This window comes from Daucus carota, chromosome 8, assembly GCF_001625215.2.
Source record: "Daucus carota subsp. sativus chromosome 8, DH1 v3.0, whole genome shotgun sequence".
NCBI lineage: Eukaryota > Viridiplantae > Streptophyta > Magnoliopsida > Apiales > Apiaceae > Daucus > Daucus carota.
The window spans coordinates 27,099,113-27,110,278 of record NC_030388.2 but is presented as its reverse complement, the minus strand read 5'-3'; the positions used below and the strand labels follow the sequence as shown (position 1 = coordinate 27,110,278).

Genomic DNA, 11,166 nt, shown 5'->3' with positions numbered 1-11,166 from the left:
CCGGGTTTTCTCTTGAGCGCGACCATATCCTCCTCAATATATATATATATATATATATATATATATATATATATATATATATATATATATTATTAAATACACACACGTTTGTGTTTTATAAAAATAAATGGAAATACTAAAGAAAATATTAAATATAAAAATTATTATTATATTAATTAAACTATAAATAAAAATAAGATATTAAAAATATATAATAAAGTATAATTAACGAATTACATATCTGAAAATTTCAAGAAACATTATAGAAAAACCGTATTAATATTATAATTGTTAATAATTAATGTAACAATGCGATAGGATTATAATACATATTAAATTGTATAATCTTTTATTATCATATAAAAAGATCATCAATCAACCGATAAATCATGATCGATCTCATTCAATCCATCTCAAATTCATCAAAATCTCGCATAGGTTTCAGAGAGGCTTAGTACAAGCTTAAGAATTGATACTTGACTCTCTCTCGCAAAGCTTCCATCTACCGGATCCCATTTACATTTGTAAGAGCATCTCCAACCATGAAGTCCCCTTAGCTAAAAAGTGAGTTGTCATGCCAAAAATAAAAAATTTAGCCAACCACTTCAAAAATTCACACTCCAACCACAGTGACCTGTTGTCTATAAATTTTGCCAACCTCTCATGGATGGCTAAATTTGTCGAACCTCTACAGATCTGTAAGAAATCTGTAGGAAGATTGCACATCATTTATTACCATATTGAACTGATATATTCTATTTTAACAATCTAGAATATTAATAACATGTTATTTTTAAATTATAGCCAACCAATATAGTCAATACCATTGAAGAGAAATGTCTTACAGGTTTAACAAATTTTACATAACGTCTTACAGGTCCAATTTAGCCAACGATTATAGCCAACACCGTTGGAGATGCTCTAAAGCCCCATTTCTTTTTTCGAGATCCCATTTAACGGTGGTTTGGTTGGAAAGAGGTTATAGGGTTGGAATAAAAAATCGGGTTAAACTGGTATGGATTTGAGGTATCATTTCTGATATCAGGTGTTTGGTTGAGCGATGGAATGAATATGGTTAAATTATATTCTATCCGTCCCATTTTAGTTGTCATATTTCTATTTTTGTTGGTCAAAGTGACCAAATTTTTTACCAGAGATTATAAATCATTCTTTCATTATTTTTAAAAATTGAAAATTACATCCTAAAGTAGATTAAAATTTATTTACGGTGACATATATTTTTTATTATTTCAATTGATAAAATACTAATAAATCTCAGTCAAGTTTTAGTCATTTTGACCGGCACAAAACCAAAGGTGACAACTAAAATGGGACGGAGGGAGTAATATTTATGAGTTATTAATTGTAATTAATTTAAAATATTATTAAATTAATATATATATATATTTTTGAGTCATTAATTTCATTTTGTATTAATAATCTACATGAAATGATAAAAATAGTAATGAAAATAAAAGGAAAAAATTTTGATTCTTGAAACCCATGTTTCATACCCACCTCTCCCTTGGGTATGAAAATCTCATACCTTGTGGGTTTGAGAAATGAGTTTGATTATAGAAATTTTTCAACCAAACACCAGGTATGAGTTTAGAATCAACAAAACTCATACATGATATCAGGAGAGCTCGAACCAAACGACCCCTTACATTTGTAGAGCCTAGGGGTGAGCATTTGGTTGGTTCGGTTTAAAACCGAACCGAACCGAAATAACCGAAAACGAAATATGCTTTTTTTTAAACTGAACCGAACCGAATTATTATTCTAAACCGAACCGAACCAACCGAATCATTTCGGTTCGGTTTCGGTTTTGGTTTGGAAAAACCGAAATTCTTAAGAACTCTATACTGTAACTATAATGCACCAGAGGGTTTGTGCTGTGCGAAATAGCTCAATACCAGGCGTTTCAAATCAGAGATCATAGAACTATAAAGCCGTAAAATCAGTAAAAGCAAAGCATGCTCTATCTACCTATCTACGGTCATGGTAATGGATGGAATCTTCTCATCTTCAGTTTAGATTTATATACAAACCCACACAGTGAGATCAGGCAGAATTGTGCCTAATAAGCTCACTGATAGCAAAACGATCTAAACCTGCATAAAAAGTTAACAAATGACATCCTTAATCAGAATTTAGGACATTAGATTTTAGGATTATCCATAAATAATGTATATAAAATATTTTTTTTTATACATAATAAAAAGTTTGGTTATTTCGGTTTAAACCGAAATATTATATCAGAAATCTTTGAAAGGAGAAAAAAGAAAACTACGAATCGAACCGAACCGATATTTTTTTTCGATTTAAACCGAATTAACCGAAATTTTGAAGAAAAATGAAACTAAACCCAACCGAAATTATACGGTTCGGTTTTACGATTTCGGCTACAAACCCGTGAAATAGTATTGATTTATTATATTAGTTTTGACATGCATGGACTATAAATCCACAAATTACATTTTATGTAATTTGAATATAATATTATAGTTATTCATATTCAATATAATTATTATGAATAATCATGTATTCTATTTAGTTAAAAATCTGCTGTTAATTCTTAATAAATATTTTATCGATTCATTGATTACACTCTAATTTAGTTAAAAATATCTTATCTTCTTTTTTTTTTTAAAAAAAAATTCTAATATCGATAGATGGTTCAATTACTTACGATTTCAATTTCCACAACCCTGAAATAACCACCTACCAAATATTGCCAGAATTATATATATATTTCTTAAGTGTGAAGAAGGGCACTTGCAGGGTTTAATGTTAGTCTTGTAAAATGGAAGAAAATGCAAGTTCACAAGAACAAGGAAAAGAAAGAGAATTAAAGCTAGAATTAAAAGTGGATCAAGTGATCGAAGAGTACGTGGGTTCACTCGGATTCTCCCAAATCTTGCATGTTTTTCTCGTCTCGATCGCTTGGATTTTCGATGCGCAGAACACTCTGGTCACTATTTTTACCGATGCTAAGCCGCCTGCATGGAGCAATGGAGGACACGTGTCGTCGGTGTGTGGGTTGCCGGACGGCAGCTGGTGGTGGGTCGGCGGGAATGAGAGCTCTATTATTGCTGAATGGAACCTTGTTTGTGGCAGGAAATTTCTCGCGGCAGCTCCGGCTTCTCTCTTCTTCTTTGGCTCTGTTCTTGGTATTCTTACTTTGATTCTCACTTATTTTATTTCATCATGTTATGTTATGTATCATATTTGTTATTTGGGTTAACTCCTGATTTCCGATTAATGGCAATAAGATCGTCTCGCTGATTAGTTCTGATGACCGATTTTTTTCCAGCAAGATTTAGGATATATTAAGGTAACACTTGAATCTGGATGACATGATTGCACTAACTATGTGTACATTTAATATGTTATATGAAGAATACTGGTAGGGAATTTGTTGAATCCGTGTAATAAATTTATGGAATATAAAATATTTGAGTTTATAGTACTGTGATATGAAGTGGTTTTGATTGATCAATTGAATTTACAATGTAGCATCTGAGAAGTAGTTGAGAAACTTTGTTGGTTTACCTATGTATGGCCATTTTTCGTTTTTAAGGAAAAAGATGAACTATAAACGAAAGTTTTTAATCTTGCATGCTTTACTATAATATTGATATGTAATGGTGCAACAAGGAGATGAGGAAGTATATGGATACATGTTTTTATGTAAACGAACCGAGTTTGAATCGGATATTAAAAAGCTCGGATCGACTCGTTAAGCTTATCGAACAGGTTTTTGGTTGTTCGAACTCGAGCTCGTTAAAAAGCCGAGTCGAACTTTTTAGCGAGTCGAGTCGAATTTCTTAACAACCAGCTCGGTTCGTTTATAGCTCTATGTTTTTCAGTAGAAAAACTTAAATGGTATGTCTGAATGTGACAGGGGCAGCATTCTATGGCTGGATTGGAGATGAAGTGCTGGGGAGGAAGAAAACAGTACTACTCTCCTGTATACTAACTTCTATAACAACTTTCCTCACTTCAATCTCACCAAATATATGGGTATACGCTTTGCTTCGCTTTGCAAGTGGCTTTGTGAGATGTGGGATTGGTATATGCTGCCTTGTACTAGCCACAGAAGCTGTTGGCCGCAAGTGGCGTGGCCAAGTAGGGCAGTATGGATTCTTCCTCTTTACTGTTGGATTTCTTACTCTCCCTCTGGTTGCTTATCCTTACAGAACCAGCTGGAGAAAGATATATCGTGTATTATCCATTCTTCCTTTGGTGTATTCATTACTCATTATCCCTCTTGTGTCGGAGTCACCACGTTGGCTGGCTGTCAAAGGAAGAAACAAAGAAGCTCTTGATGTTCTTGGAAGGTATGCAAGGCTTAATGGTAAGAAGCTACCACCAAATTTATATCTTTCGGAGCCATCCTTTGGGAAAACAGGCGGGCAGGCTAAAACAAGCATATGGTCTGCTAAATGGGCTACTGCAAGAATGATCTTAGTCATGATAGCTGGATTTGGTATCGGGTGTGTTTACTATGGGATCCAACTTAATGTGGAGAATTTGAACTTTAATCTTTACATATCAGTTATGATCAATGCACTTATGGAGATTCCAGCCATGGCTATCGGCACCATACTCTTGAGCTATACAAACCGTCGTCCACAGCTTTCTGGATCAGCCTTCATTGCTGGTGTTTCATCTATCATTTGCATTTCTCTTTCCAGAGAGTTGCCTAGAGATAAATCAAAAGGTAGCTGGACTCAATTGAGTATTGAAGTGGTTGGATTAATGGCTGCTTCAAGAGCTTTCGACATGTTATATATTGTTTGCTTGGAGCTATTCCCAACCTATGTAAGAAACTTTGCTGTTTCTCTGTTACGACAATCCCTGATGCTGGGGGCTTCTGTTTCTCCTCTGCTTGTAGCACTTGGTAGGGTAAGCCCGTCTCTTTCCTTCCTCAGTTTCGGCATTCTTTCAGTCTGTAGTGGCCTATTATGCTTGTATCTTCCCGAAACTAAGGATGCACCATTATATGAGACACTAGAGCAACAAGAAGAAGAGGAGAAGCTAAAGTCTTTTGCTACGGATTCTTTAGACTTGGAAAAATTTGAAGTAGAAAGTTTTGTGGTAGCTAGCGATATGGCAGAATAACTTGATCAAAGGACAACAGTAATAAATTAATAGTTACAGGAACAAAATAGCATTTAGGTTTCTGCAGTTGTCCCGAATAAAACTAATTACATTTCTTGGTAAAAAGAATAATATTGTGGAAAACAGAATTTTAGATGTATTAGCACCAATTGAATGTCTGTTAAGGGACCTTGAAGGAGTATCAAATATATGAGACATTTATGTGTTTAAGAAAAATGCTCCTAAGTACGTACTCTTATCTGTTTATTCCTCTTCCTTTTTTCTGTCCTCTGGACTAAATGCAAATATGTGTTCAGCGTGCCATATTATGGCTTAAATGGTACTAGTAAGAACATTAACCATACAAAGCTCAGTGTTAAGAATACTATCGTACTTGGAACTGATCAGTTCTTTATTCTGTATGTTTTTACAAACTGAATGAATTTGCCGTACTGAATTAAGCTTTTGTGTCTGCAGATCTGCTTTGTTGTTGATCCCTGTCAGCTTTCATATGCAATTAGCTTAGTGTTTCATGCACTTTTGTATAGTGGCTACATAAATCGCTTCTTATTAGCTTAGCTTAGTAAGCAAACATTGTCAACTTTCAACTAGTGGAAACACAACTTGATACATCTAGCAACTAAAGAAGCTTTCCTCAAGTAATTAATTTATATTAAACAACATCAGATTCACCCCTCTTTGAGAAATTCTGGTTCCGTCACTGATTATATATATGACTGTGAAACAACTTAAGAATCATGACCTGTTGGTGGCCATAGTATTACTGGAGATGCTGCAATGCTGCAATACAAAAATATATTACTGAAAAAAAGTAGTACTAGGAAGAATCGTAAATATATCATAGTTTATAGAAGTGGAACAAGAGTGAGTTGATCAGAATACTCTCAGATGGAGCTAGCTGTTAATTAGCAGTAAAGGGTATATATAGTTTCCATAAGCAGCAATATTTTAAGCTGCCATTTTCTACACTTAGAAACTCACATGAAGTTTTTAAAGTGCTAAAGAATCTAGCTTGGTTCTAGCCTTTGCATATTTTGTTGCCAGTTCAACTCATGTACTCTTGTTCATTATTATTGAACGATCTTGGACGACAAATGATAAGTCTTTACCTGCTATCTCATGATCTCATCGGCCATCGATTCATCTCTCTTGTTTTTTAAGCCTTATTCGACATCCGAACAGCTGGACTTGTTAGAGTTGGAATGTTGCTATAATATTGAATTGAATGCTATCAATTTCTGAAATTACTAATTATTCTTTTTATTTATTTTCAAGAAGAAAAATTCAAACGTTTTGTGCCCTCAGCTTTATTTTCTTTTTATCCAGCTGTGAACAGTAGTAGATGGCTGCTTAATACTGTCCACTCGTACACCAGAAACTTATTTATAAATACAACTTATAAGTAGTAAAAGAAGCTTCTAAACTGGCACCGGCAACCCAGATTAGCAACAAAAAAGAAAGAAAAAGGAATGAAGCACAAAGTGCTTCTGCAACTTTTTCATACTATAAATATATGCCCCTAGCTATTTCAGTGCTCATTCATCCTTCCTCCCATATATCTCTAGCCAACATCTTCTCATGTTTTATTTCAACTTCATATCATCAACCGACCAATTTTGCTCATAACCGACCAATTTTGGTGACCGTTTTTCCTCATAACCGACCAATTTTCCAAACACATAATTTTTCGATTAGCCATGTCAACAGTAATGTGTCAAGGCTCACAAACAAGTCTTGATTCCAAAATCAAGGGCACAGACACACTGCTGCAGCTTACATTGACTGCACCAAGATCCACAGAAAGAGAATCTATCTTCCCTGAGAAGAATATTCCCACAAGCCTTGGTCTGAGTAGCTGGAGTTTCCCCCACACACTCTCCAACTCATCATCTCAGCCTAGACTCTGCAAGTCATTTTCATCACCAAGGCTCAACGACAGGAGCTTAGAGTTGTGCACCGAAAATTTGGGCAGCGAAACAGGTAGTGACACAAGTGAGAGCAGCATTTTTGAATCAAGAACTGAGAGACCAGCCAGGGAACATCAACGGAACATTAAGCAAATTTCATCAGGAAAGAAGAGGAACCCGCGTTGTTTTCCACCTCCCTTGACAAGTACAAGAAGCTCGAGTTCATATCAAGTTAGACCTCATAGAGAAAATGGAAGGCTGATCATCAAAGTTGTGGAATCACCGTCTACTGGCACTTGCTTTGAAGCTCACCGAGATCATGGCCGGTTACAGCTAACATTTTCAAAGCATGGCATGCAGAAACTTGGCTCAGAAAAGCAAGAAGATGGTATTGCTGAAAGTGATGGCGAGGTTCGTATGGGACTGGAGAAAAATTGAGAGGCCACGAAAAAAATGCTTCATGCACAAAATTTGATTAAAATTTTTACATTTGTTAAGTTTTGATTGAAATAAGCTCCCAGTCGTATCATAACATTGATTAAAACATCCTATCTCAATTGTCATGTCATCTTATACAAATTTTGTATTCAGTTTTGTGCATGTAGCACTACTCGTCCAGTGCCAGGAAAGTGGAAAGGGTACCACTGGTACTGAAGGAATATTATGTCACTGAGAGCCTTTTTGAGTGTCCACTTAAAGTTTGAATTGGCTGTATTTTCACCATTTTTGTAGTCTGCGCTTTTCATGTTCTCCTTTTCAATAAAAAGTATGCGATAATATCTTTGTTGCATCATACTATACTTTGGAGAGATTCTATTCACCTATATATCACAGAAAAGAGAATTATACTACTGTGGTGACTTTTACAACATCATAAAATCTAACCAGTCAGTTTGTATAGATATTTTCTGTGCTGGTGTTTAAAATAGGAGAATAAATCTATATGAATAACTTTAAGCACAGATGAAAGTACGACAATTGAGCTCTGCTCACAACTAAAATCGAAATGTTAATTACTCGTTCAGTCTTTCTCATTTCTTTACAGTTTTTTTTCATTACTCGACATGCATTCTAAGAATCTTATAAAATATAGTTCCTAAACTTATTTTTAAGATTTTCTTTTTGTGTATAAAAATTCAAACATTAAATTTTTATTTTAAAAATAAATTATGGAACTATGGTTTTTAGGAGTATTAAAATGTGTGCCAAATTCTCGTCCCTTGAGGTAAACTACGTAGGGGGACAGATGGAGTACAATTTTTTGAAATTATGATTTAACATATCCAAATACTCTAATTATTCTACCCGGTCCAAAATCTAACGGGTTGGATCAACATCAACAATCACCTTATATTCGACAAGAGTAGTGCTAGGTGCATATAATTGTGTACACAAAACTTGTACATAATGACGTGACAATTGAGGTGGAAGGTTTTAATTGGGGTGGTTGATGTGAATACAGGGGCTCATTTCAATTAAAACCCCCACATATCATTATGTACACAATTTTGTATACAATAATGTGCACCAAGCATTTTCCATTCGACAAACTTCAAAAGGCTTCAAGGATAACGAACGAATTAAGTAAAAACGAGGGTGCCTGCCAGCCATAATAAAAACACAGCCTTGGTATCCAATCCTTTTGGTTTCAGATTTCTTTTCATTTGTCTCCCTCTTTTGTGGAAGTTCAGACCAAATTCTCAATCGCGTATCTAGTGGTCTTCTCGTAAATCTTCATCTGTCCAATCAGAAAGATGGATCATCTGTATTCAATTTCATTGGTTGCATGTTAGTGTATCACAAACATCTTACATACATGTAAAAGCAAATTAGTCAAATTTAGTAGCAAAGCCGCCCTATGCATATCCGTTTTTCCAAGAAATGGTTCAAGATTTTGCATGCATTTCTTTTTCGTGCTTCAATTGATATTGACATTGTTCCTTAATCTTTGTTTGAAAAAGAAAATTGTGCAATATTTGACTTTGGCACCCATGTGTTTATCACACAGCCTTCCACTTAATTTCTACTTTCTGCCCCTCTTTTTTTCTCTATCAATAATTGTACTTAAAAGTTGAAAAATCACCCTGGTACTGCATACACATGCAAAATTATTCCTCACGAGTCGAGAGTAACGTTGGTTACTCTTTCAGGTATCATAGTTCATATTCATTAAATCATTGTAAAAATTTTATCATATATGCATAATCACAACTTGAATACTCCCTCTGTCCCATTTTAACTGATGTTTGACTTTTTAACACGTATATTGAGGCGTAAAAAAACAATAGCTACACGCAATAAAAAAGTTCAATTCTTATATCAAATAAAAGTTTAGATTCCAAACTTTAATTTGATATAAATTTTATAAAGAATAACTATGTTTAGATATGATTTTTTTAACATCTTAAAATACGTGTAAAAAAGTCAAAAGCAGTTAAAATGGGACGGAGGGAGTACTAACTAGTCTTTGAATTTTGGATCTTTACAAAGAAAAAGGTCTATAATTTTGGATTTTCTAGTGTGTGCTTATGGGCACCCACTAAAACCACTTTTTGTTGAGGTGGAAGGTTTTTATTGGCCAAAACTTCATTAATAATCATGACCCCTTGCAAATGCACAAAAAACATAATCAGTAAAAAGTGGTTGTTAGTGTGTGCACATGTCTCATTGGCACACACTCGAAAGACCCGCGTAGAAATGGCTTATGCAGGGGTTTTGGTTCGAGTACATCCACCTCTTTCCACCTATTAATAATTTCTGTGCATGTGTTACCCGTTTGATTTGTCTGTTAAGAGCAACAAGTGCAGTACAGTGATCAATGTTCAACAATCAACACACAGAACTGCAATTTGGTTTGTAAGTTGTTGATAGGGTAACAGCAGGTGATCAATTTTCCATGCACCAGGGACTCATTTTTCTAGGTTTGAACTTTCTGCAGAGCATTTCTCCATGCAGCAGTGACTGACTGACTGGTGTGAATTTTCCGGGTTGAATTTTCTTCAAATTAGGAGCGTGTTTCGCCCAACTTACTTCATTAAATTCTACGGTTTTTCTAGTGTGTGCGCCATGGGTATATGCTAAGCGCTTTTGTATCCTAATAATGGTGGCTTTTGTATCCTAATAAGTAATAATGGTGGACCCCTACAAATCTCTCAAACCTATAAAATTCCGCGCTTAACATGTGCCTATGGGCACACACTAGGCAAACCCTAGTTTCTAAAATTAAATATTTGGAATACATTTAGTATCTTTATTTTCAGAATAATAAGTATTTACTCCCTTCGTCCCGGCCAACAGTATGTATTGGGGGACGAGAACAGGATATGGATTTTAATGCTTCAATAAAATATACTTCTGCAACTTATTTTTACAAAAATATAACATTCATATTTTTATAAAAAAAAATTAAAAATAAGTTATAAAACTATATATATAGAGCCTTAAAATGTGTGCCGAGCAGTGAAAACAAACGTATACAATTGAATGGGACGAAGGGAGTATTTATTTTTCCAATGATTATTAATATATTATAAGAGAAGGCAAATGTCCCCAATATCAACTATTATGCAATTTTCTCTGTCAAAAAAAAACAAACTATTATGCAATTTTTTTTATGAGATTGTTATATTATATTAATCTATTTAAACATATATGTATATGTGATGTATAGCATAGTTATATCACGTGTATATATTAGAGATGGACATCGGTGTACGTTGAGACATCCGGATTCATCAACGAGGATTCTTTTACTCCCGATATCCCACGGGAGGAAGATAATATTTCGACCATCTCTAATATATATACCCATTATTACATGTCCTATGAGAATAATATTAAATTCATAATTTCATAATGCTTATATTTATAATTAATATTATTTTAATTTTGTATAATAGTTAAACATTTTAATTGTTATCTCCCATACTAATTAGAATAGTATAGGAATAAAATAACACCACACAAACTTAAAAATATATTAGTTATAAAAAACATAAAATATATAGTGAGTGTTTTTATAATTATAGATATTGCTAAATATATGAAAATAAAATAATTAAAGCTAAATACAGAAAATCCCTCTGATTTCATCAGAAAATGCAATTTCGCCTGCTGAAAATATGATCCTTTG

General features: G+C 34.0%; 2 protein-coding genes across 2 annotated transcripts; both read left to right on the top strand.

The window, feature by feature from the left end:
- The first annotated feature begins 2,756 nt into the window (after positions 1-2,756).
- On the top strand, positions 2,757-5,290 carry LOC108199177 (organic cation/carnitine transporter 1). Its single transcript, XM_017366910.2, has 2 exons — positions 2,757-3,173; positions 3,908-5,290. Exons 1-2 carry the CDS (start codon positions 2,807-2,809, stop codon positions 5,125-5,127), a joined length of 1,587 nt encoding a protein of 528 aa, XP_017222399.1. The 5' UTR covers positions 2,757-2,806; the 3' UTR covers positions 5,128-5,290.
- Positions 5,291-6,836: 1,546 nt separating this feature from the next.
- On the top strand, positions 6,837-7,472 carry LOC108199074 (protein FANTASTIC FOUR 3). The gene has a single exon (XM_017366830.2). It carries the CDS (start codon positions 6,837-6,839, stop codon positions 7,470-7,472), a length of 636 nt encoding a protein of 211 aa, XP_017222319.2.
- Positions 7,473-11,166: the final 3,694 nt, after the last annotated feature.